This window comes from Pseudopipra pipra, chromosome 9 (assembly GCF_036250125.1).
Source record: "Pseudopipra pipra isolate bDixPip1 chromosome 9, bDixPip1.hap1, whole genome shotgun sequence".
Lineage (NCBI taxonomy): Eukaryota > Metazoa > Chordata > Aves > Passeriformes > Pipridae > Pseudopipra > Pseudopipra pipra.
In genome coordinates this window covers 29,125,641-29,152,199 of record NC_087557.1, presented here as the reverse complement: position 1 = coordinate 29,152,199, position 26,559 = coordinate 29,125,641, and the positions used below count along the sequence as shown (strand labels likewise).

General features: G+C 39.7%; 1 protein-coding gene across 1 annotated transcript in view; it reads right to left on the bottom strand.

Annotated features, from left to right (window-relative positions):
* AK5 (adenylate kinase 5) overlaps positions 1-26,559 on the bottom strand; it is a 75,682-nt gene that overhangs the window by 48,378 nt on the left and 745 nt on the right. The window contains exons 2-6 of the mRNA XM_064665560.1: positions 25,341-25,527; positions 24,217-24,384; positions 18,972-19,141; positions 18,739-18,852; positions 7,821-8,012 (exon numbers count right to left, since the gene is read on the bottom strand). Coding sequence (XP_064521630.1) covers positions 7,821-8,012; positions 18,739-18,852; positions 18,972-19,141; positions 24,217-24,384; positions 25,341-25,527 — 831 coding nt within the window. The remainder of the gene's footprint in view (positions 1-7,820; positions 8,013-18,738; positions 18,853-18,971; positions 19,142-24,216; positions 24,385-25,340; positions 25,528-26,559) is intronic.

Sequence of the window (26,559 nt, the reverse complement as noted above, 5' to 3'; positions counted from 1 at the left end):
AGGTGCTGTATTTTAGAAATCAGCCAAGCTCCCCATGTTCGTGCAATTCATGGGGAAAAAGGGAATCTTGAAGTTTTGCCTGAACTTTACTCATTGTAAAAAAAGACGGCTGTAACCTTTAACTTAGAGAATAATTAATATTTAGAAGGTATGTTATCAGGTTGGGATTATAACAAATTGTTGTGCAGGCTTAACAAGAAGCTATCAAATAAATTATTTCAAAAGTTCTCACTAACATAAGTGGTCGTTAAGCTAAAGGTTTTAACAGAGTCATCTTCCCAAGAAACACTGACATGGCTTCTGTTACTGTGAGAGAATATCCAGACAGGATTAACTTATTCTCTGTTACACTCCCCCTACTAAATTCACTGATTTTCCTGAGGAGTGGTCTCCTGGCTGTAGTTCAAGTGTATAATGAATGGTTCTTAAAACCAAACTCATTTCAGAATTCACGTGGCTCCCGACTCTCTTTCTGAAGTTCAAGAGAGAGCATGAGTTGCATAAATGCAGAAGAGCCTTTGTTCAGTGCTGAATTGAGCTCATTTGTGCCTTGCACCCACGACCAGGGTCAGGGATGAAAGCTGCAGTACCCACCAAACCTTTAATGGCCATTGGAGCAGACTGAGGTGACACACACAGCCTGAAGGAAGCAGAGAGAATGTTCTGGTAAAAGAAACACCTGCCTGGGGGTTATGTGGATCTGTGTTATGCAGAAAATATGCAGTGAAATCCTTGCAGGAAGGTGCAGATACAAAGAGGATTGCTGGATTTTTTTTTCCAATGTATTAAGGATGGATAAATTCAATGATCAACTTGACTAAAACCAGTATTGCCCACATTCCAAGTTCCATTTCGTGGGGACTCTGCATTTACAGAGAAGCCTACTCTTTTCAGTAGAGCAACCAAAAAAGCCCAGGAGGCAGGACACAGTGGGAAACTACTGAAAAGTATATTTTTACATTGCCTAATTGGCATCTTGCAGTGGTAGGAGAGGGAGGTGACCTTGACATCAGAAAAACTATATTATTACCACAACACAATGGATTGTAGAATACAAGAAATGACAAGACATGGCATGCTAGACAGAGCAGAGGATTTTGAAGTAGTGGTGTTGAAAACATGAATGTGTGAAGCTTCAATCTGACATTCTGGTTAAAGATGGAAGGAGAAATTCAGCTGAGTATATAATGAAAAAATGTAAAGATGTGCCTAAACCCAATGTTATTTTAGCAACTACATTTTTAACAAAATAGATCATGGGGTATCATATGCATGAACAACCCCAGATAAAAATAACTGATCACAGCAAGTTATAGTGAAAAGATGCCACATTTTATACATTAAGTCCTTTATTTCTTTTACCATGACTGGTGTGACTGACTGTGTTGGCATAAAAAGAGACTAACAGTTGAGAATGGAGACACCAGTTCTTTCTTCACAGAAAATTATAGTATCTGTGACTGCAGTGTTACAGTTATGTCTTGTGAGGCTTCTTTTCCTGTTTTATTATTTAAGCAAACTACTGAACTGCAGAACATGATATGGTGACAGCAAGGTGAACAGATAGTTATATTCACTGGCCATTAATGGAACAAAGCACAGCACTATATAAGATGGAAAGGTACAACTCTTAACCCTGGAAGTAGAAATGATAACTGGGCAAGAGGATAAGGAAACATATATAGCTACAGCCATGATAAACTGCAGAGGATTCACAGGAGAGTCTCTGCCAAGAATTTTAGGTTGTGTCTGCACAATGATGTCCGCAGATGTTTGTCCTGACACTAAATGAGGTACCACAGTTATAAGAATCAAAATAATCATTGGTGATCACCAGATGCATGAGGATCAGGGAATGGAAGGAGCAAGGACATATTCCTTTAACACAACAGCAGCGTTTTCCTAATTCTGAATATTTCACAGAGTTCATCAAAGCACTGTTTGGTAGATATTCTTCAGCTGTATTAACAAAAATAAAAGCTCCTCCAAACAGGTATCAGAAACACTCTGCAACAGGGAAAACGTCCCAGGGGAAGGTGACGGTTCTCGCTTCAGCACTGCCTAGTGTGGCGTGTTCCCTGAGTCACACAGGGAGGAGCAGCTTTCCAGCTCTCTCAGTTTCCCACCAACACTGCAGCTGCATCTAACCCTGTCTTGTTGAGCCCAAATAAGACTACAGAACTCCAGAGAAAAATGCCAGAAGTCCAGAATATTAATGGCATCAGACTTTCTGCTGACGGTTCTGACACTTCAATGGCTTCCATCATTACAACACCTGAGCATCCACAAATGCAAACAAATTTATCTTCAGGATGCATTAAAAAACAAGAAAGTATAATCTCTTATGTCTCCCCTCTCTTTCATGTACATCTACAGGAAAGAAGGAACAGGAGCAAATGCTCAAATAATTCCAGGATGATCCTGGATTGCATTACTCAGTTCACTCACTCTCGTTTTGCCCATTTGAATCAAAGTTGAGGATGTTTTTTAGCAGAAAGAACATTCAGTTGCCACTTGCATAAGGAAACAGAAATAGTTAACAACAGCTAACAAGAGCAACCTAGATGCTAAGTGATAGATTCAGGAAACAAGGATATTAAATACTGGAATTGTAGAGCACAACCCACCAGATGTAGTGACATTTTTATAGGACTGTGCGAGCTGAAAGCCCATCCTGATTCTACTGATGTAGCAACTTGCACGAGCTGATCTGCAAATTTTCTCCATCTAATGGCAGCAAAATGGTTTTGCCACAAAATCAGGAAGTCACTGATTATAAACTTCGCACAGGGAAGATCCACCAGTGGCAATCAGAGCTGGAAATCACTAATGGAACTTTGGGTCAGAAAGTGGTATTTTATCATTTACTGCAAAACAGGGCTGAAATGCAGCTTTGGTTCTTCAGCTGGATGTTCACAAAACCAGGGGTCGTTTAGGACAGGAAAATTTGCTTATGGGTGCCAAATATTTCTGATTCAATTAAATGGTCTTCCCAGAGATGAGGTATTTTTTCCAAGCTGGTTTCTTAATATATCTCATCTAAATAAGAGAAATTAATCTCCTTTAAGCATCACTGTAACTACAAGAACGAAATTAGAAGCTAATATTCACCCAAAGGACACAGCTTAATTACCTAAAGATGAACCGTTTAAAATAACTTGAAGAACATTTAGGACATGTTATTTTAAACATCTCTTACAGTTCATTTCTCTGCATGATAATTTGGCTTAATTACTTATCTCAGCTTTAGTATCAGATCTGTAAAAACCCCCGTCTGTTAATTTTAAACATGTATCAGCTATCACAGCACCAGAAATGTGAAAATTCAGAATAGTATGGCTTTCAGAAAGAGCATTCCCCCTCTCTTTCTGGAGCTCCTAAATCAGCTTGGCCCATGCACTCATCACTGGCTAATTCTACAGCCAGACTTGTCAAAGTTTATTTCTTTTTTCAAAGTCTTCCACTTCATTCAAGCTACCAACTGCGTACAGGAGGCAGGGCAGCTTTCCAGAAGAAGGTCTTTATTTAAATTGCCATGCTTCCAAAGTTAGGAGAGAACAGAGTGTTGCACTGACGCTATTCACCTCAGCAAAGACTTTCTACCCTCAAGGTTTCTCTGCTTGCTTGCACGGACACAGATGGCAAGTTTCCACGCTTGGCCATTCCCTGGCAGACACTGGTATTTCTGACAGACTTAACTTGTTGCCATAAATCATAAAATGGGAGGCTGAAAATATTTTGAAGCTTGGAAAAGTGTTTACGGTGTACATGCTTCCACACATGCACAAATTATTCATCTATCTTTCCCACATAAAATGTGCATATATTTACAAACAGTTTGTTTAGACTCCTTTCTAGGCAAAACTCATTTACATACCTTCTTCTGTGTGTTCTTCAAAATATCTCACAAAACAGTAACACATAAATAGCATTGAGGCACAATGTAAAACCTAGCAGTGATTAGAACATGACTAAACTTCCTCTAGTTCAGCAGTTTTACAAGAAACAGTTCCAGGTTCTTTCTCACAGCCCAGTTTTTCTGCAACAGAGCTATGAAATACAGGAGAGACACAGAGAGCCTTAATTTTCAATAACAGCTTTCTGTGACTGCAGAGATCTGCTTATTTGTTCTAGGCTTCAACTCACCAATCTTGCCTTGAATTAGCAAAAAGTGAAATAGTGACAGTCATTACTTCCCATCCCACCTCTCATTTTCCCTGTATAGAAATTTTTTAATGTTTATATAAGCATATACATTCGTGGGGCCAGATAAAGATTTAGGAACCGTACAGCAAAACTCCTGAATCTCAGACAGAACCTCTGGTCTCAAGGTTTCCCCAAACAGCTGCCCACATCCAGCACCACTTCAGGGAAGGAGGAGTGGGATTTTTAAAACTCTCTTTTTAAGGATTGTTTAATGCAAAACCACAAGGGTGAGAGAAAGTACCACCATAAAAGCAGACGCAGCTACTCATTCTGTGTTCAGATGAGTGTTCCTCCCCTGGGGAGAAGATTCTCTGAGCTGGATTCTGGTTTGGGATAAGTGCCTGGCAGGGCTGTCATTTATGCCTGGAAGCAGGGTGGAGGTTTCTATCATGTCTTTACAGAACAGTTTGTTATCAGTAAGATTTGGATTGACCTTGAGAGTTGCTCAAAGGGCTGCAGGTCCCACATTTCTCCGGGGACAGGCCCAAAGTTAAAGGAAGACTGAGAAGGGCAGGTCCTTTGGAATCAGCATTCACAAACAAACAGATAAAAAGCCCAAACCAACACCTCAAGCTGGGCAGCTAAATGATAACACAGAAACTTTAGAAGGAGATTATAACTGATATTTTCATCAGCATTTTGGTAAGTCACAGCCTTCAGATAAAGCTCATGTCGATGTGCAAATCCTATAGCAAAATTCCTTTTTTAACCAAAGCAAGAGAAAAATTTATATAACGCAGCTCCGTGGGGAATTTTTGTGTGACAGTTGACAGCCATTAGGCTTGTTTGATGCTTATGAGGGCAGACAGCTCCTTCCCTCACCCGCCACTGTTTAACTTCTAAATTTGTGCTCAAAATCCGTTTCCAGCTTCAGCTGCTTTTTCTGGGTTCCCTTCACTTCTCTGACTAATCTTAATGTCATTTTAATGTTTTCATAGGCATGGTAAATTCCCTAAAAGGACAAGTGGGACAAGGAAGATATCAGAGAAATATGCATTTCACGTATGCCACACGATGCTGTCCCGTTCTGGCTGCTTAAATAAGGGCCAGAGCCTTCTTTTCCTGTCTAGTATTTTTGTCTTAACAAAGCCAGTCCTTTTTTCCCCCCCTTAAATGCACACAGACTTACTAACACAAAAAGGCTGCCACTGAAGCACTGTGCTTATGTGGAATCATTGTAAATAAGGCAGACTGGACCTGATCCTGTCTCCAGCAGGAGAAGCTTCCACTGCTACCATGAGGAGCTCTGTACATTTTTTTTTCCATCCAGACCAAACAAAGAACAGCCAAGCTCTCTGAGAACTGTTGACTGAAAGATTTTTGGAAGCCAATGATCTCCTCTCCAATAAAGACACCAATATCTACACCAGATTACAGTCAAATTAAACTGGAGAGGGGAAGAATTGGTGTTCAGAATTGAAGTCCTCTGCTAAACATTACAATACCTCAGGTCAGCCAGGCACTTACCTGTTCTCCCTTTTATAATTTCATCCAATTAACATCTCCTCCCCCACCAGCTAACTGGTGTGTTAGTTATTGTCTAGGTAAACAATACATAATGTTTTAATCTTTGTTCAAAGTTACTGAAACAAGAAATTCCAGCATATTCATCTCTTTACATACTCCCTGTCCAAAACTGTATTACTACAGTCTCCAGACCTTCTGAATTCCAATTTGAGTTAAGTAAAGTCAGGTTCTGATTTGTTAAGACTACTGACAGATTGCTAAAATGAATTTTAAGCACAGACTGTGTGTTCATGAAAATATCAGATCTTTACTTCTCTTAATTATAATGAAGTTTACAAATACTTATTTCAAAGAGGGAGTTTTTCAGAAAGGACAGAGCTGTATTTCTTAGAAGTACTGGAGGTGGGGGCCTCACTTCTTTCCTTCAAAGCAGCAAACAGGATCAACCCTCTGAGAGCAGGTATACCATGCCCAGACTGAGAACACAAGGCACACAGAGCACCAAACAAGGACAAACCAAGTACTGCAGAAAATTATCAAAGATCAACTGAAAAAAAAGATGAAGGGAAAGAATTACACCTAAGCAACCTGACCAGTAAGACCTTAAAGAAGAATGTGGCTTTTAATTCAATTAACCAAAATATGTTCAAACCAATATGGAGTAACTTCTGGAGCACAAAAGTGAATCTTCTTTGGGAATTCAGATTTTTATTTCTTGCTTACACACTGTCTAAGAGTAATTATACATATATATAATGTCTGCTTATTAATCATATTTAGTTATATTTCAGTGAATTTTTATTTTCTCTTTTAGTCTGTTTACTGATGAAAAACAACGTATTTACTATTGATGTATAAAATCTGAGTTGTGATTCTAAAATTATAACACCCCATAAGACAAACAGTCCTGCTTCTTGTCCCTGAGTAGGATCCTGATGCTAGTTAGAAGAAATGTCCCAGATTTAGAGTGTTGAACAGCAGTGACAAGGTACAGGTAAAGCTGTAAGAAAAATGTAAATTTTTTTATTTCCTCCTGGACAACACTGACCTTGCCTGACCTTGCCTCAAGGATTTACTCCTCTAGGAATTAGGCTACTGTAATTCTATTTGATGCTGTTCTAGTCCTTGCACTGCTCCCATCTGCACAGTATTTCAGTGGTTTCCAGGTCCAGCATTATAAGCAGCAGGCTCAATGCTATTTTCTTTCTTTCTTCCTCCTTCTGTAGGGAAATAGCATGCAAAACTGTATTTCCTTTTCTGTGCAAATGGGCTGTTTCTTTGTCCTTAGTGGACACTAATATACTGTTCACATGCCATGTTGGCATTTCCATACCCATCATAAACATCTGCTTTCTTCAAAAGATATCTTAGGTGAACTTATCTTTAGAACTCTGAAGAAACAGAATTAAAGAGTAGAAGGAACTTGAATAGGAAAAAAATCTGTTCTACAGGTCCCATCACAGAAATGCAATTCTCCCCAGATGCTCCACATGATTTATCCACAAAGGTACATTTTTCCTGAAGAGCTAAGTATGCTTTCTACAGGAGGAGCACTACAGAAACATCACAAAACACCCACTTGCTCAATAATGAATAAACACTTCCAAGAATTCCAGTCCTCTCATCCTTAAAACCAGAACTGATCACAATGCTAAGCCAGAACATGTACTCTCTGGAGAAGACAATGTAATAATTCCCCAGGATTTTCATTCTGAAGTTCAGAAAGCTGCTGAAGTTCGTTATTAAGGCTCCTCATATCAACAGCTGACTTTGCAATTAAGGATCTCAGCCCAGGAGTCTGACCAGCACACAGAATTAGTCACACTTGCTGTGAGGAGAACACACCAATGTCAACTACACAGGTTATTCAGGAGAGGAAAAGAAACAACATGGGCCATCTGTGCTCTCATGGTACCAAGTTCTGTGCATTATTACAACCAGACAGAACCTGTAATTTAGAACACATCAATAATTCAACTGTTGTCAAGTGCTCAATGAGTTCGTTGTCTTCATTAAGCACTTCAATAACAATGGAATTAAGCTAAAACATAATTTGACTCCTCCAGCCTGTCTTACAGCAAAAGGTACAAGAAGCCAAGTACAACCACGCCAATGAGGGTTTCAGAGGCACATCCTGAAGGACTTACTGTGATGATCAGCCCTTTCTCCTGGAAATATTTCACCAAGGGGACGACGTTCTGCTTGAAATTCATGAGTCTCCTCTGGGTGGCTTTCAGGTTATCATCAGGTCTCCCCTGCTGCTCCGCACGCTTCAGTAACCTCTCCTTCAGCCTTTGGCTGGAACATGCCAGGAACACCACCAAATCCGGGGTGCAGATCTGTGGGAAGAGCAATTCCAGGAGACTGGTTGAGCTGAGTATCCAGCACCACCCGACTCAGCAATTCCATTGTCATGGGAGGCTCAGATATGCTACGATTTCATAAGCTGGACCTTGATGAAGCCATTTGTTTTATGTTGTTTGTATTTTTTAAGGGACATTTGCAGGCTTAAGGAGGAGGTTGATCAATTTGCTTTGCCTGAAACGCTAAGGAAAAAGTTTAAGGAAAAAAATTTACCTCACACCAGCAGCCTTCTCTAGACTATGCTCATCATTGGCATTACCAGAAGGTTCCCTTAGCTAAGTTTTTTTAAAAGAGCAAAATAGGACTGTCCCATATTCTGCAGGAAAATGGTTGTATGGTTTCCATCTAAAAGCTCTTTAAATAAGGTGTTATTTCAAATCCTGCAGCCACTATGAAGCTAATGGATGGCCTGGTCCCAGTGAAAACAGACCTGTTCCAAGAGCCACAGTTCCTTAAAACACTTTCTTGGTTCCTCTAAATATCACTAAAGCTTAAATGCCCTTTTCAAGAGGCTGGGTGTGGCAGCAAAAAGGATTTTAATTTCCCCTATCCCTTTTGGCCTGTGTGGTGAGCCCTGGCCTGTGTCACAGCCCTCCCTGCACTAAACTTCAGGAAGTTCAGCCTTATGGCAATGAGAAATTTCTGCTCTTTCCCAGTTAAATCTTCATCCTAAGTTTTGGTTACTCGTGCTGTCAAACAGTTAAAGAAGAGACACCTCTGGTGCTTGATGGGGAGAAAGCAAAGACAGCCCCACTTTCTCAGGAACACTGCTAAATGTTCACAGGCAACCTTTGGGGGTCACCAATATTCAGTACACGTGGTGAAAAAACCAGAAGTCCTGGAATCATGGAGTCAGTGAGGCTGAAAAAGACCTTTAAGATCATTTGAGTCCAATCCAGCACTGTCAAGTCCACAGTAAAACACGTCCCTAAGTGCCACATCTACGTGTCTTTTAAACACCTCCAGGGATGGTGACTCCACCATTGCCCTGTTTCAAGGCTTGACAACCCCTTCCATAAAGAAATTTTTCTTTTATTCAACCTAAACCTCCCCTGGTGCAACCTGAGGCTGTTTCCTCTCACCCTGAAGTCACTCAGACACTTGAATTCACAGGATTTTAAAAATGAGGCTGCAGGTGTACATGAACCACATTCATAAGATCTGGTTTTGTTCTTTCCTCTACCTGGCTGCTGCAAAGAAATCCACCTCTCTTTAAAGATTTCACTACCCTAGTGCTGCCTTTTAAAACATACCAGAATTATCTGTAAGAAGCATTTAAGGTAAAACCAAACTGTTCAAGCTTTTATCTGCTTACAGATTAGAAAGGGTTTATTTGTTCTCACACACAAGCACAAAGTCATTTCTGCTGCCTTTACTTACCTGAACAAAAGATTTCATACTTTAACTAATATTAGTAAAATCATTCGCTTCCCACTCTAGAAATGACATAATCTCCTTATATTGCAAATGATGGTGGATGCTCAAGAATGCTAAACAGAGATTTTTTTTCTTGATGTTTTCTATCTACAGAATAATTTTGTCTCTGTTCAGCTTGATATGATGTAAATTTTATAGTCAAATTCGAGCTATGCAAAATTATCACTAAAACATCCACATGTATTCTAACTACTACTGTGTAAACAGTAAGTGATTTATATCTTTTTGTTAATTATATAGTTGCTACTAATACATTGCTGTTGAGGGCTAGAACACCCCAATTAAGTTTCTGAATACTCTCTGTATCTAGGTCCCTCTACCCAAGGATGTTAAATTGCATAAAGACAACCCTATTCCTAGTTTGAATAGTCAAAACTTCCCAGGTGGACAATCTGGAAAATTAATAACCAAGTTTTTAAAAAAAAAAAAATCCCATCCAGCTGGTTTCTGTCATTTGAGGAAATGCAACTTTTAAGTGTGGTCTGGCCTTTTTTACTGTCAGTGTGAGCAGGAAAAGGTTCTTAGGAAGTCAAAAGAAAGAAATACAACTTTTGCAGCCTGGGGTAATGCTCATTAGCCTTTACAAATGAGCTCACTGACAGGGTAGGATATGGATATGAGGAAGCAGAAAGTGGTGAAAAAGCAGAGCCATTTTCCAACAGTGAAGGGCAGCCTGAAAAGCAGCACCAGCCAGCAGGATGGTGGCCTCTCTATCACTGCAGAAAATTAAATAGGATTTTAAAGAAAATCCAATTATTTTTTACACACATTGTAGATGATTGGAGACATGAGCACACAAACTACAAAAATACTAGTTCTGGTAATTATTTCTGAGTATCTATTAGATTTTGGAACAATTAACCTTATAACCTATTATTTTTAAATAACTGTCAGTGGGAGAGAAGCTTTCTACCTCTAACACACATACCTCAATGTCAACAAGACCAGAGTAATTCTTCCTCCCCTTTTCAGACTATTGTAAATACACAGTTGACAAAGTTATTCTGTCCTTCCATGGATGAATTAATTATGACAGTTAATTTTACTACCACACAGCAGCTTTAAGGCACATAATTATTCACATGAAAGACTATGAAAGCAAGTTTCTGTGTTAGACTTCAGTGCAACATGGACATTATTAAAAGCAAATCTGTTAAATTAAGGTTGCTTCACTAGTAGTAGAAGAATAATGAGGAATTTGGGAATTCAAAAAGCATACAGTAGGAAAAAAATCCCCAAATTATGACACAGATGGATTCTGAAAGAAAACAGTGGAGATTTCAAAGCCTGTTAGGTCATGGAACAGTGTCTCATGGAAGGGACTGGCTGATGCACCTCACAGCAGGCTGAGCACAGACACAGCTCCAGTCCCAGGGTGCATATCCAGCTGATTGAAGCCTCCTAAAATACATCCCACAGGGACTCTGAAATTGCAACTGCAAATCAGGGACCTGGTAAAGCGAAGGACAAAAGGAGTTTATGCAAGTGAGTAGTTTTATTTAATATTTCCATTTCTGTGGATCCTAACAGCAGTGGCAGAAAGATACCCAAGATGCTCCAAGCTGTATCTCCCTTCCAGAGCTCCCTCCCAAACATCTCCAGGACTGCATCCACCCAGCCTGTGGAGTCAAACCAGCCCTCCCCAAGGGCAGGACTTGAGCTTTTGTGTCCACAAGACTTCACCTACAGCATCAAATCCTACAGAGAGCACTTATAACACACAGATCACTCAGGAAGTTATCAGCCCTAAAGGAAAAAGAGGCAGGAAACCAAAAGAGGTCCCTTGTTTCACACAAACACGAGAGTGCAGCTTTCCACAGTCAACCTCAGTTCTTCAAAGAAACTGTGGCTGAGAAAGTGCAGCCCCCCAGGAAGGGAAGGATCTCAGTGCCCTGGTTGAAGGTGTGCAGGTTCTCAGCTGCTTCCAGCTCCCACAAACTGCACTGGCTGCAGAAGTCACTTCACATTTAAGAAAATGGGAAAGCATTCCCTGGGCTTCATTTCTTTTTTTTTTCCCCTAACTGTAAAATGAGGATAATAACAAGGTAGATCTTGAACAAATAATTAATTAATTAGGTTTAATTATTTCCTTTTGCTTTTAAAAATGGAAAGTTCTCTACAGGACCTGAGTACTCTTGTTGTTGTTTTTTACAAGTAACAGCAAGAATACAAAAGACACTATCAAGAATCCCAGGAACTAAGACTACTTTTTTCTGACACCGTGGATTTTGTAATTCAAAATATATTTCACTCATAGAAATAAAATGTCAAGGAAAACAATGTTTTAAAATTCTCTGTTCAAGAAGCCTGGTTTCAAATGAAGCACTGTCTGAAAAATTTTCTGAAGTGCAAAAGAAATTCAAGCATATTTGTGGTAGGAATACAAAGCAGATTCTGATTATGTGGTCTCTATGAATTCATCTTTTACCTGCACAATATGCATCTTTATCATCAGAAAGTAATTGAAAAGCATGTCATAAACACAAGATGCACAAAAGGGTAACATCTCTCCTACATCCACAGGCACACAGACCTAACAGCACTTAATATATTCCTCCTACGGGTATTTACAAGGAATACAACCTTGAAATGCTATTGATATTTCACTGCTGTTTTCATGAACCACTCTGCTTCCACTTCCCTCAACTGCACCTGCCTGCCAGACATGCTTATGGATACTCTGAGCTGGAATGGAACAGCCTAGGGTGAAAATATGGACAGCTGGGATTACTCCTCTAGAAACATATCTATTCTCCTAAGTAAATATGAATGCAAATTGCTTTTTTCTAACGAAGGAAAATGACTCATTTGAAAAGAAACTTCTTTTTCAAACTCAGAACTAAGTGTTGTTGAGTTTTATGGCCAGGGAATAAGTTTTATTCCGAGACTCAGCTTGCGGAAAAGGTGCAGAGAACCAGCACAGCCAGAAGAACTGGATTCTTTCCTGCTGCTTTCCCACAGCACACTCAGCTGCTGCTGAGGGCAGAGGGGTTTATCCATGTCCAGAAATGCCTGGGAGATGGGATGTGGGGCTCAGGGAAGTAAATTTGGCTACTTCCAAGCTGGAAGTCAGCAGAAGGGAGAATCTTTGCCAGTGGGAACAGACAGGTTTGTTGTTATTCCATTGGAACGAGACGAAGAGCATATGGCACCAACTCAGAATAAAACACTGGTGGGTACATCCTCTCATTTTTTAGAATAGTATTTACTAGTAAGTAAATCCTACTCTCTTTGGGTTTGAATCTCCTTCCTAAACTGGAACCAGGAGTAAATTGAGAGTAATTGTTTGCAAGTTGATGGTGCTATTGACATTAAACAGTACAAGTGGAGAGATGCTCTCTTTTCTCTGGGGATATTTTCTACATCTCCTCTTGTTAGTGAGAATAGTGTGGTTGTTTGCTAGAAATAAGATGATTACACTCTCTCTCATTAGTCCTCATTAGGCAAAAGATGAAAATGCTCTGTTTCTTAATTCCTGGAATGTTCTCCCAGATACTCCTGAGAAAACTGACAGCTCATGACCAATTGCCATTAATTTAACAGGGCATTTTATTCTTATTGCCAAAGGTTACTAGTAGCTAGTTTATGTCCATTGTATGTGTGCTCTCCCTTGTAATTACTGATTTTCTTTTAATAGTTCCATCTCTGTTGGGTTACTAGACTGTTTGCATAGTTTTTTCTCGTTTCAGAAAAGCAAAATCACGAATCATGCTGTCAAAGAACGAATCCTGTTGGTAGAATGTTTTCCTGGTAACTGCTTCTGCCCCATATTCACACTGCCCAAGAAATAAGTTTCCAGCAAATTGCCCAGAGTACATAATTAGGCCCCCTGATGATTGAGAGAGACTGGTGTGTTTAGGGAGAACTGGTTCAGATTTTCACCTGTGTAGGGCAGCTAACTGATAAAAATCTGTAAATATGAATGCTAATGAGATAAAGGTCTGAACAGACCTCTGCTCCAGAACCACTTTACAGGCACCTCCATCCACTCTCAATTCTGAACATCTCCTGAGGCCCAGCAATGGATGAGCTCTCCCTCACCAAGGCTGAGCAGCAGAGAAGAGCCCTGCTCCAGGAACACAGGAATCCTGAGCTCTAGGACCTCTCACCAAGCAGAAAATGGAACCACTGCCTGTCTTTCTCTGGAGAGTGCTCTGCCTTCCAGGGGAGAAGACAGATGATGGTAAGAACATTCCACAGGCTTCCTGGGCAGGCTTGGCTTTAAGAAAGCAACATAAAACTCACAGGGCCAAAGCCAGTGAACCAGAGGAAGCACAGCAAAGCAGAGTGCTGGTGTGGTCCTCCCACTCCTCCCACTGATCACTGGGCATTTATCCAGTGATGGTCCCTGGATCAGTGAAATGGAAATTCAGGAGAAGGGAGACGGAAGTTGAGGAGATGAAATGAAGACACACTGGCTGTGATACAGAAAGTACTTTTACCAGAACAACCTCTTGCAAAGAACAGATCCTTTCCCTTAAGAAGATTCACCACCAGGCTGCATTCACTTGCCCAGCTGTCCTGGAGCCCTCACTCCTGGCCATATAAATTTAAATTTATCTTCTACTGAAATATAGTCTTGTCACCCAGGTCATATACGACAAAAACATTTTTTTAGATAATTTCTACAAAAGCAGTTTTCTTCTTTTATCAAATAATTAAATTATATTCATTAATGAACAGCCATTGATTCTAATACCTGTTCTACATTTATGTCACTACTAAAAAAAATCACAATATATTTTAAGCAAACTACATGGGTACTTCATTGACACTAACAAGGTTAATACTGGTGAAGGAATTAGATTGGAAGAAAGTTACAAACGTGAATGGCTGAAAGGGGGAGGAAAAAACAAACCAAAGCAAAGCAGTAACTGAAACTAACTGTGAAATGCAGTTAATTGTTCCTCCTGGGAAAAGGGTAAAAACCATGTGAGGAACTACACAGAAAGCCAAACTGCAGTTTCTTCCCACGTCCTTTGGGTTCAATACACCAGTCAGAGGCATTTCATTACAGTGGCTCTGGAGAGGAAGATATTTAGGATGCTTCAGCATGCTGGGACTGGAGGGGACTTGCTGAATTTCAAGCTGACAGGTTAATGGTAAATAAATAATTTTCTCCTCTGCATTTTCAAATGTGTCCTTGAAATCCAAACACCTTACTACCATTTGCACTCAGCAGAGATCATGGAGAGCTTAGAAATTTGTGATTCAGGATAGTTTCACGCCCAGGATCAAACTGAAAGGCTAAATACATCAGTATTAAATCTGCACTGCTATGCAGAAGGATTTTGAAATGATCAAAATGCAGAAATTATCATACATTTCAGAAATATATATCAACCTGAAGCTCTATTTGGTTTTAAGACTTTAAAATTCATGTTTTCATTTTTTCTCCACGACTGTGACTGCTTGGAACTTCAGGGCTTTATTAAAAGTGTGCGTTGGCAGCATTGACTCTGTTCTCTGCAATTAAGGAATGAGAGGGTAAGGCAACAATCTAAGACTTCCAATGAGAGAATTTACTTATTAAATTTTTCAAAGAGACAACTACAGGCCTTATTTCACCTTGGATAAAAAGTTCAAAGAAAACTGAAACTCAAAGAAAACTTATTCCAGATTGACAGTATTGCTTGGAAGCAGAGTTTGTGACTTCTGGTTTCTAGATCTGAGCAGAAAGAGAAATACTGTGAGTGCTGCAATGATACATTGCTTTATCTTAAGCACTTTAGTCACCCTGCTGAAACATGTTTTAATACAATCCTGCCTAGCAACATGTTGAGAACTTACTGTCCACACGAGAGTCTGGCAACATGATAAGGAAATCATCATCTCTGAGCTATACCTATGTATGGGAATGTTAGCATAATTTGTTTTGCTTTGACTAGTTTACTAAAAACAACATCTTCTCCCAGAGAAAAGCTCAGCTTCTGGACGAGTCAAAGGGATAAAAATGTGCTGGTAGTACCAAGAGCAGTCAGAAGCAAAGTTTAACAAGCAGTCCTTCTCACCATGTATTTCTGTAATAGAATGTTCTGCAGGACGGGTACTGAACTGCAGTTCAGATGGTCTGTACCCCTTTGATTTTTCCACAAAATGAAGAGACTATGAAAGCTCAAATAGTGTCAAGTCTCAGGAACAGCTACGTGAGCCATAAACTGAAAGAATTAATTTAGCATAAATCATTTATTGCATTACAGATGACTGCAAACACAGCAGTTAGATTTTATAAGTGCTTTCAAGAGAAACCAGGTGCCTGAGCTGTCCTTTTCTGCTGTAACACAGTAAACCATTTCCAATACAAATCAGTTTATTTTTACAATAACTTAGCACAGCTCTTACTGCTGAAAGCCATGTAGTAATACATACAAAAAATGTTCAGTAAATAGTGTTCAGGGAACTAGAGTGTTAATGTTTGGGAACAAGACAGATTTTATGCCCTTTGTGCCTTTTCAGTTGTTCATCACCCATTTTCCAGAAGAGGCACTGGTGGAGAATGGGAAGGTGACATGACTGAGACCAAAAACTGAACAGGCTCTCTCTTGGTTCACCATTTACTGACCAGCTCACACCTAGTCCAAGTTTTGACTTCCTGTCTCTTTAGGATACACTGGGTCCAGATACTTTCTCACACAGGAACATACGTGTAATAAAACAACACAGATTTCTGATGACCAATAACCACCAGACATGCTTTCTTGAACTATGTCAGGTCTTTGTAGCCTGGTTTGTTTACATTCTTCCAATTTTCCTCACATTTGTTTAGTCTCTGCTCCAGCCTCTCTCAATATCCTGTATTACTCATCTCTATTTCCATTCAGCTTAATAACTTGCTCCTCCCCCCCCAATTTATTTTTGGTATTACTACATATACTCTTGGAGATTGTGTTTGTGCAAACAGTGGCAAAGAATTTGTCTGTGTCACACAAACTCTTCTGCTGTTTTCAGGGACTTGAGCACTGCAATGGTCTCAAAGGGACCACCTGTAGGAATAAGTATTCACCCATGACAATGGGGTGATAACAATCAGAATCAGTTCTTCCTCAGAACTTTTCATGAACAGATCTCAGGGTTCTACAGGGGATGTCTCTGTAAGAATAAGGCACATGTATGACTCTGTAAGAATAAGGCACATTTGCATTTTGTGGGATCTCACCATTCTCTTCAAAGGATGTTCTGCTGCTTAACAGATCTAATTAAAATCGTCTTACTGTTCAATCAAAACTTTCTTTGCTGAAATTTCAACTAACCAACTATTTCTCATCTTGTCACTTGTGGCTAATGAGACAATTCTGTTCTGTGCTTCTACACGCTGCTAGAAAGCAAGCTGTGGAAACCCCCCCAGCAACTCTAATTGCAGACCTACACAAATTATCACAACAGTTAATTACTGAATTCTCCACAACTCAATTGCACTTCCCATTGAGGAATCTCCGAGTGCCTTGGAAGTGTCAGCATGCTTAATATAAATAACCTGACGTGCCATGGGTTACTGTCAGCCTCATCCTGTGAAGGAAGGTGAGCCCCACCACTGCTCACAGTCCCCATTTCCTTCCCACAAGGCCTTCCTACTTATGTGTGTAGCATTATGGCTTACTAAGCAGAGAATTTTAAAGAAACAAGTATATTTTATTTCTTTAAACTATAAATCCAAGATAAAACACCGAATATATCTCACTGGAGATGCTGATATAGACACAGATGTTCAATGTTGAAATATGTCTATCCTTTGTGCATTTATTTCCCTGGCCTTAGGTATGTTCATATTCCAGATCAGCTGCTATGAAAGACAAAAAAGAGGGAGCCTCAACAGATAAGGTTTTCCTTCCTGAGCTCCTATAAAAGGTCTATGATTCCTTCTTTCAAGTATTTCTTTGAGAACTGGTAAGATTGGAAGGTGTCCCTGGATGAAGTGCTCCTGGATTTTTCTAGAGACTTGGGTAGTGATCTATCCTTCAGGCAGAATCCGGCCTTGAGGAGGATTTAGCAAATCCCAACTGACTGAAAATGAAGGAACTCTTTGAGAATACAGTCCAGTGTTGTTTAACTGGTTCTCCTCTGTAGAAAGAGAACCTGAGCCTAGGACAATTCAAAGCACTTAATTCCTGTCACTTCTTCCAGTTTCGTATCCCCCTTTCTTTCATCAAAAACATCAGCACAAAATTATAGCACCAGGAAATGCACTGAAGTCACACTATCACATGTTATACTGGACAAAAAAAAATGGTCCAAGGCAATGATGGTTAAGCCTACATTTCTGCTGTTTCACTCATAAAATAGTGAATTGTAAGGAGATATCGTTGGCAGTCATCGCTATTTCCTGTAATAACTATTTTGCCTGTTTCCTTTAATTTCCCCAATTCAGTCTTCTAAATTTTGCCCAGAATAAAACCTTGTAAAAGCACATTAATGAAATGCCTCATTAGCTGCTTTGTTTCGTTACTTCTGCCTTGGCAGTGCCTCTTGGAACTCCAAGTACAGAAACAGTAGTGCCCCAATTGTGAAGGGCTTCGAAATGCTCTGCATGAAGGCAATCTTAGGAGTTCAGCTCTGAAACTGCAACCTCTACTTGTGACCAGATCTGTTATGCTTAGCAGTGCTTCATCAGAAAATGATACAAACTGTTTGTTTTTCCACTGAGTTTAAGTATTTTTAGATTAGTTTAAAATACACACATGAAAACAACATGTGAATACACTCAAGGAAACAGCTGACTCAACCTTAGAGCTGTAGTGTAGAACAAACAAAATGATGTCATTGTCTAAAAAAAAGCATAATTTCTGGTTTACAAAACCTTGGTAAAAAAGATGGGCAGTTTTAACTCATATTTTATTCGCCTTCTCGATGCACTGCAATAAACTTGAGATTAAAAGCATTGCTTTAAGTATGTTTATCTTACTTTAGATTAAATTGAACAAATAGAGATGGAAATACGTTTTCCCCTTTTCTAAATCACTAAGATACAAAAAATATTCACTGTTAGATTTCATGTTTCCTCCTTCATCTTGCAAGGACTCTCATTACCAAGACAATAGGCTTGGATTATTGGTTATATTGTCACATTTTCTTTTTACAGAACAGTCTGTCTTCAGACAGGATAGAATATAACATAGAGCAAAAGAACAACCTTTTGTCAACCTGTAATTATGTACTTGCAGAGATCTAAAGAGCAATGCTCTTTCTTGGAATCTGACTGATGATTTCAACAAGCTTAACTGTTGTAGAGATATGTAAGTTATTTTAGGAATAAAAACAATGTCTTACTTGGTCCTCAAAGGAGATTGCCTGGGCAACATCTCTGGGAAATCCATCAATCACTATCCCCTCTTCATCAGGGATCTGCATTAATCTCTGCTTTATCTCCGTTATGGTTGTTTCCTTTCACAGAGAAAAGAAGTGGTTTATTCAATATTGCAAAGGAAGTTTTCTTGCTGGTGCACATTAACACAGCATGTACAAATCCTGGAAAGCAAACATGAACACAGGGAACGTTCTACCTGAGGGGCCAGTTCTCCAGTGGTAATTATTTTGGCAATTAGGCTCCATTTCCTATTGCTGCTCGTGCTGTGGATCTTCTTCCTCAGCAGTTCCCCAACTGAGATGTAGTTAAATCCGTAACGTTCTGCTATTTTCAAACTCTGGGTTCCTTTACCACTTCCTGGGCCACCTATTGGGAATTATAAGCAAAACATTAAATTAACCTTTCACCTGAAGGACCCAATCACACATGAAATCTTTGCTGTGGGCACCAATTTTCCAACCATTATTAGAGTAAATCTTGCCCTTGCACAACCTGTTACCAGCCACTGGAAATCTGTCTCATCTACCAGATCATAAAGTTTGTAATGTGAAGTTAAAAAAAAAAATACAAACCTAGTTGCAAAATAAAAACAAATGCACTCTTTTAGGCTTGACCTCATTCTAAAGCTGCTCCTGGAACAGAGTTTTTCTTGATCTGTACTAGAGGAACAGAAAATGAACTTTTCCCTTCTTGAATTCTATTCTGGCAGAGCCAGATAGTCTGAACCGTATTCATGTCAGAAAGAATCATACCTACTTAAAGCCAATTAAATCAGTGGACTAGTCATGAAATGAAACTAATAAAATCTGCTCCTAAACATGCTTGCATGAGTTTCTGAGGTTTTCTAATTTTACAACACAGAAAAATATTAAATAATCAGCTGAGATGTTTCCATAGTGATTTGGTACAAAGACTTTTATTGAACCATGCATAGTTCTGGTATTGATGCTTGAAGCAGTTTGGCAGTTTCAGCTTGCTGGACAACTTGAAGAGACCCTTCAATAGATCTAATACAGGCCAAAGGGGTATCAAAATCACAGCAAACAGATACATTACAGCAGAGGCAAAGCTGAAGTGAAGGTCAGCAGGACAGCAGAAGCAAGAATGCCTGTAAAACAATCAGACCATATCTGAACTAAAAGGAAATGTCATGATGTGATGGAATCCAGTATGTAAAACCAGGGAATAAAAATAACTGTTTATATTTAGAAAAGTGTGTGCTACTGGACAGTATAACCAAGCAAACTCCAACCAAATCTTTTGGTAATAGTTCCCAGCACTAAGTAGCTATAGTTTGGGGAATTCCGTGGGAGAACATGGAATTTTATTTCAACAGACAAAGAATTAAGATTAAAAATATAAAATTTCTATGAACTTTAAAAAATACGGCAACGCAATGAAAGTAAATACAAATACACTGAGCTTCTTGTTAGTAATCACGTAACTCTTTAACATATTCTCTGTATTATTCCCATAAATAGCCTTTAGGCATTTCTATAATTAATACAATTTTGGCTCCAGGATAACCTGTACAATTATTTCTACTTCTGGCCCTCTCTGTGTGAGCAGGTCCAGCCCTGTGCTCCGGCATCACTGTCAGAGAGCTTTCAGTGCCCCCAGCAGCCAGCAGGAGCCCTCTGTGCCCCCACCCTGCAGTGCCAGTGCTCCACCTGCCCTCTGCAACTCAGAGCAGGACCCGCTGGAAGAGAATGCCCAGAGAAATGTGCACATTGCCCAAGTGTTCCCCCCCTGCCCCCAGATCACTAATACCCTTGGGAAAAAAAAGGGTTGATCATTATCCAATAACATTTCTACAAGCATTTATCTGTAACATCCAGCCAGCCACCACAACTATAGACATTTATAAAACACACAAGCAAAGGAAAGAAGGAAAAGCTGGATCTTATCTCAGTACAGCAAGGTCACAATGCAAAATGTTTTTCCCTCATTCCGTTCACTCGGTGTTTCTGTCGTACAAAGCCATATGTTTCTCTCTTCTTTAAGAGAAACAAAAATGCAAAGCATATACCGGTAATGTGTGGAAAATTAGACACAGAAAAACTGACAACAAGGCAAACAAGCATTCGTGTTCCCACAGAGAGGCCAAAGACGCCAGAAAAACAAAACTGACACTTGAAAAAACATCAGCCTGTAAAAGCATAAAATAGCTGAAAAAAACCTGCTTGAAACAAGTAGATGGACTTCACACCCCAGTTAGGGAGAGCTCTGTTTTGTCATTAAAGAGAAGCAGGAAAAAAAAATACTTTGGCACTTCCGTTCTTTCAATTTGAATTGCAATCAGAAAATAGCTAATGAAGTATTTGCTTTAATGTCCATAAACTTCTCACACAGTTTGTTCTTCTCGGTCCAAATATATCCCTTTATAGCACACTGGGATTATCCATTCACATTCTGAGGGAAAACATTCAGGTAGTAAAATAAGGGAAAAGGGATAGGACAAAATTACTTCCTACAGCAAATCATTATAATTTATTGAATGATGTATCCATTCCTGATTCTTTGATAAATCACACTGACAAACTCTTCAGAAGAAAGGAAAATCAAATCACTTCTGGTTTTTGTTCTTTTCACTTATTCTGAGATTATGCATTATGCAAGAAAAGTGTGATTATTTTACATATTTCTAGAAGATGTCTAGACTAGGGAACATTTGTTGCATCTAAAATTATGTTTGCTAATGGGTCTCAAGTGAAGATTTGTATGCAGAAAAAGTTTTACTGAAGCGGTTGTTTCAATCTGTCAACAGCAGTTCAAAATTTCAATTTTGTTGTAAATTCAGAATAAATTCACCTAATAATAAGATTTCTGTAAATATTCTTGACTTTAAAATCTAGCTGTGGACTGGATTTAACAAATCAACAGGCAGCTGCTTCTGGTAGCACTGTCTTTGATCTAGTCCTTAAACTTCGATCACAAAAGGAAAGTGTATTCTTTTAACATGCAGGTTTTTAACAAATGCAGTTAAAAACCACACTGAACTAAGGTGCTAATGACACCAGGTCACTAATATTTTAAGATCTCTAAATTCAGGCTGCATCACTAGTAAAAATGTGTTTGTTAAAGTATATTAGGAAGCACATTTTTAAACACAATCTGGTTTTGCCAGTGTTACAGTGCCTTAGAAACTTAATTTTTCCAGTGATTCAGCTGTGTACCACCCAGGCAGGTTCCACCTGACTTTTCTAAAATCCAGTCACACACTCAGTTTGCAGCTTTGCAGATTTCCCTCTCAGCAGAGATCTCCTGCAAACCCAGAGAAAGAACAAAACCCCCACCTTCCTGAGTTCTCTTTTGCCCTGGAGCTACCTGGTTCACTGTAAGGATGACAGATTTCATAAAGCAAAGAAGTTGTAAAAACCTTTATGGAAGCATTAAAAAGATCCTGGGCTAACGCATTAATAAAGAAAAGTTCACCTAATATGCCAAGCAGAAGACAGGTCTTTAACTTCATTTCAGTCCCTAACAGTGAATGGGGCCAGTACAACCTGAGCTAGGCAGGATGATTAGTTATCACTAATTTGACATAAATATGTTGCTTAACTGAATTTCTTGTTGCCATTTCATACAAAATGGAAAACATGCAACACATTTTTTGCGTGCCATACTTGCCTCTTGAAATGAATAGTACACTTTTTTCTTTTTTCCTCTTTTATTTGGTATATCAGTTATTCTTTTAGTCATTCCAGTGTGTGGTTTTATGTGCTTTCTCAATGGCAAGTCGAATCTGGGAGGAGAAATTTTCTTGATGCTGTACAAAAATGTTCAATAGCTGCTATGCCACACACGGCACCGTGTTTCCATCAGATCACACCGTAGTGGATTCAGAGGAACTCAGGGGGAATATAAACCTGAAACAGCCTTTGTGGAATGTTTACAACGTTCCCTATATAAATGGGAGGAAAGCAAAGCTCTGTAAAACCCGTGGTCTGTTCACCACACACTGGAGCTCAAGGATTCCACTTCAAATGCACCTGCACTGAGTTCCAGAGGTGAAAGCCAATCTCTCTTTATCTCCCCGAACTCAAACCATCATTCATCACTCCACTGCCATTGAGCTACACGGATTTCAATGCATTAAGAGCCTTCTGTGGTCACTGAAAAGGAGCCAGTTGCTCTCCTTTATGAAAAGGAAGGCTGGCTAATTAATTGGGATGAAAGAAAGGTACAGGTTATTCCTCCACCTAATTGCAACCTTTATAGTTCAGCGGGGCGTGGAGAGATTTGCACGTCGAGATCTGTAATTCTGAAACAAAAGATTTAAGAAAATTCAAATGCCCTAAGCAATTCCTTTGGCATCCCACAAATATCTAGAAAAATGCCAGGTTTTCTGTTTATAATATGTTCCAGTAGCTCATTTCTGAGAACTGCTGGATGCAGAGCCCAGAGGACACGCTGTTCTTAGAGAGTCCACTCTGTAGTACAGAGAAGACATTTCTGCTTTTTACTACACCAGTCTTTGTTATAGAAGCAGTATCTCTCTTTACTACAAATAAAGCTTTATAGACTTAAAATGCAATTGTCCATCACCTGGTACCTGTGCTGTAACTCTTTAAACCATTCAGAACATTAGGCCTGGCAGTAAAATTTCTGAAGAAAACTATCACAGACGACAAGGAAAACTAGTTCAAAGAACTTCAGTTCAAAAACAGAATAAAACATTGATTTAGACTTAAACTGCAGCTATTTTTTAATAACTTACGCTTGTCTGAGGCTGGAAAGTACAAGTTGCTTAGAAAGGACACTGAACTGCTCACAAGAGAGAATCTGGGGAGAAAGCACAACTAGCTAATGCCAACTGAGTGCTCACCGTCCATGAAGTTGGCACAGGATTCTTTTGCCAACTAGATGTAGGGATTAATTTATCAGTGCAAAGGATTAGTGACGGTGTGTGCTCACTCCAGCTGCACATACTGACCACTTGTCGGGGTTCTAAACACAGATGACAACAGTTCCCTATCACCTGTGTGAGCTGGCTTATCCAATGTTTTGAAATACCTTTTTTTGTGCTCAGCTTTGAATGTACCTATAACAGTGTTCCAGTTCAATCCGGGGTGTGCCTTGGAAGAGCACTTGGTTCACGTGGTGTTGCTGTCTCAAAATGCGTGAGCCAGGTTTAGTTAAGACCAAATCAAACTGGCAGATGTGCTCCATAACCAAACCACGAGCTCTCCAGCAGCCAACAGGCATCCAGGCTACAGAACACAACTGCAGGTGCTCACTGTCACCCTTTGAAACTCTTACAGCTGGGATGCTACATCCTCAGCAGCAACAATTTCACGCTCCGAACTGGGCTGCACGACTTGCTAGGGCAGATGGAAAAAATCGTGTTTGAATTCATACAGGCATTCAATGGATTTGCAGTACAAACCAAAAGGCAAAGTAACAGAGAGAAAATCGTGTAGAAACGACTGCTTTCGTACCTATGACAAGGACAATCTTCGGTCGAGGTCTGGCAGGGTCAAACACATCGTACTCCTCAATCAGCTCCGCCGTTTCCGAGAGGTCGGTGTCGCTTTCGATGGAGAACTGCTGGATGGGAGGGAGTCTGTCATAGCGGCGGTATGGGAAGTTGGAATTATCAGGCAGCACTGTAAAACAGTGAGACACACTGGAAATGGCAGAAATAGGCAGAAAACTCAAAATCTGTTGTGTACACAGATTTAAATTAGTATATCTCATAATTTCACACTGCGTTTGCTGTCGCTCTATTAAATACTCCTTGCCTCTATTTAGCTGATTTATTAAATTGCAAGCACTCAGAGTCGGTTTTCTCTGGAGTTTCTTTACAAGCACATCAGGTTTGCTGTGAACATCTGCCCTTAGCACCCAGAGTTCAGCAGTGGCCTGTGAGAAGAAAAGCTCTGTATTGTGCAGATAACCTGTACCACTGAGCAGGACTCCTCTGGTGACACATGCTGCCCACAGATGTAGAGACAGTATTCCTGCTAATTAGTTAAATGAAATGCTGCATGGCAAGGAAGAATAACTATGGCAACTGAAAGATGAGCTAATTACTCTTTGTTAACGTTACAAATAAAATAATTACAGGTATTGGTATGACATCTGCTTAGATTTTATGAGATGCACCTTTTTCTAAGAGCTTAGAATTCGCATCGTATTTAGTAATTAGCGTATAGCTTCAATATAAACTAGAAAAGCCACTTAGGGTAACTGCACTGACATTGGTATGTATGTCATCCATAAGAACCAAATAAAAATAAAAGCCAAGTGCACTGATTCAGCTCTGCCCCTCCCTTTACAAATGTTTGAAGTAGGTTACAAGAAATCTCTCCACTAATGTCTTAAACGTTCACACAGCATACATCCATCACTTGGCTGCAAAGGGATCACAATTTCCTCTCCTGCCTAGCATCTGCTATGGAAGGAGAAAAACAAAGGCCAAAATGCAAGGAAATAGAATTCTTGACTCCTTTGCCCACGGAAAATCAGAGCGAGGCATGATCTGCTACAAAATAATTCAGCAGTGGATGTAAAACCACACACAGCACAAGAAATATAATCATTTTTACATTTAATACATTACCATTCCTGAGAAAAGACCTCCTGGGCTGTCCTCCATTGAGTGGAGGCAGGGTCTTCTTTTCTGGGCTGACAAAAGTGTCCCATTTCACTTTTTCTGGCCCTCCAAGCTCTTTTACTTTCTGCAAACAGCTTTCCAAATATTCAATTGGGTCATCGGGCTTGTAGCACATTAATCCATTCAACAGACTCTGAAACGTAAGATTAGAAATACACACTATAATGGCAGATGCCAGGAAAAAAACAGGCACTTTTGCTTTGCCCTTTCCTTTCCACAGAGAAGTCCCACATTCCTTGTGTATTCACACTCTCCATTTCAAGCCAACGCATAAAACCAAGGCCTGCAAAAATCGTACCATTTTGGTTTGCCAGTCAGAAAAATTGCTTGGAACAGGAAGCTCATGGCTATGTCTTTATATTTGTCTGTTTGCATGTAATAAAACCTGAGAATAGCAAAAAACCCTCTATATTTTTCTTAGAACAACCACTGCCAAGTACAAGCAGAGCAATGCCCAAGCTAGAGAGCCCCAAAAGTTACATATTCTTTGTAGACTTCGACCTCACTAATATGTACCTTTTCCTCAAAGACCAGTGCACTCACAAGTATCTCATCCATATTCTTGTCAACACACAAGCAATGAAAAAAAAGGTTTTTAAAAATCATGAGAAATACTCAAATATCATCTTGATCAGTATTGGGAAAAAATCCCCAACCCATACCCCCCAAAGTCATAGGTGGTTCCTGATTTAATTGATCAGGAATCCAAAGCCATTAGAAATCCTCTCTCTAGGGTATTAATTCTGCACCCATCGTAGCCATGAGCATTGTGGGCAGTGTGGAGGAAGGGCTGCCAGGCCCTCCTCCGACGCATGGTAATTGATTTTCCTCGACAAGGTGATACAGAAGTCATCATCTCACCTCTGCACAAGAGCACTGCATCCAACCTTCCCTTAACAAGAAGTGTCTTTCGGGATGATTCCTGTTCCTTTGTGCTCTTCCTAATTTTTGTGTGAATAAACTTGACAGTTATAGCTGGTATTAACAGTAAACACACATAGCTCCAATTCAGGACTTGCTCAGTTGTTATCTACAGTTTATACAGTGACTGCTATTTACACACATTTGACCTTATAAAATAGGATATAATTTCTGTGCCCTTACTATACTACTTAACTGATCACAGCAACTAGCCACGTATTTGTGCAGAACATATGCACCAATT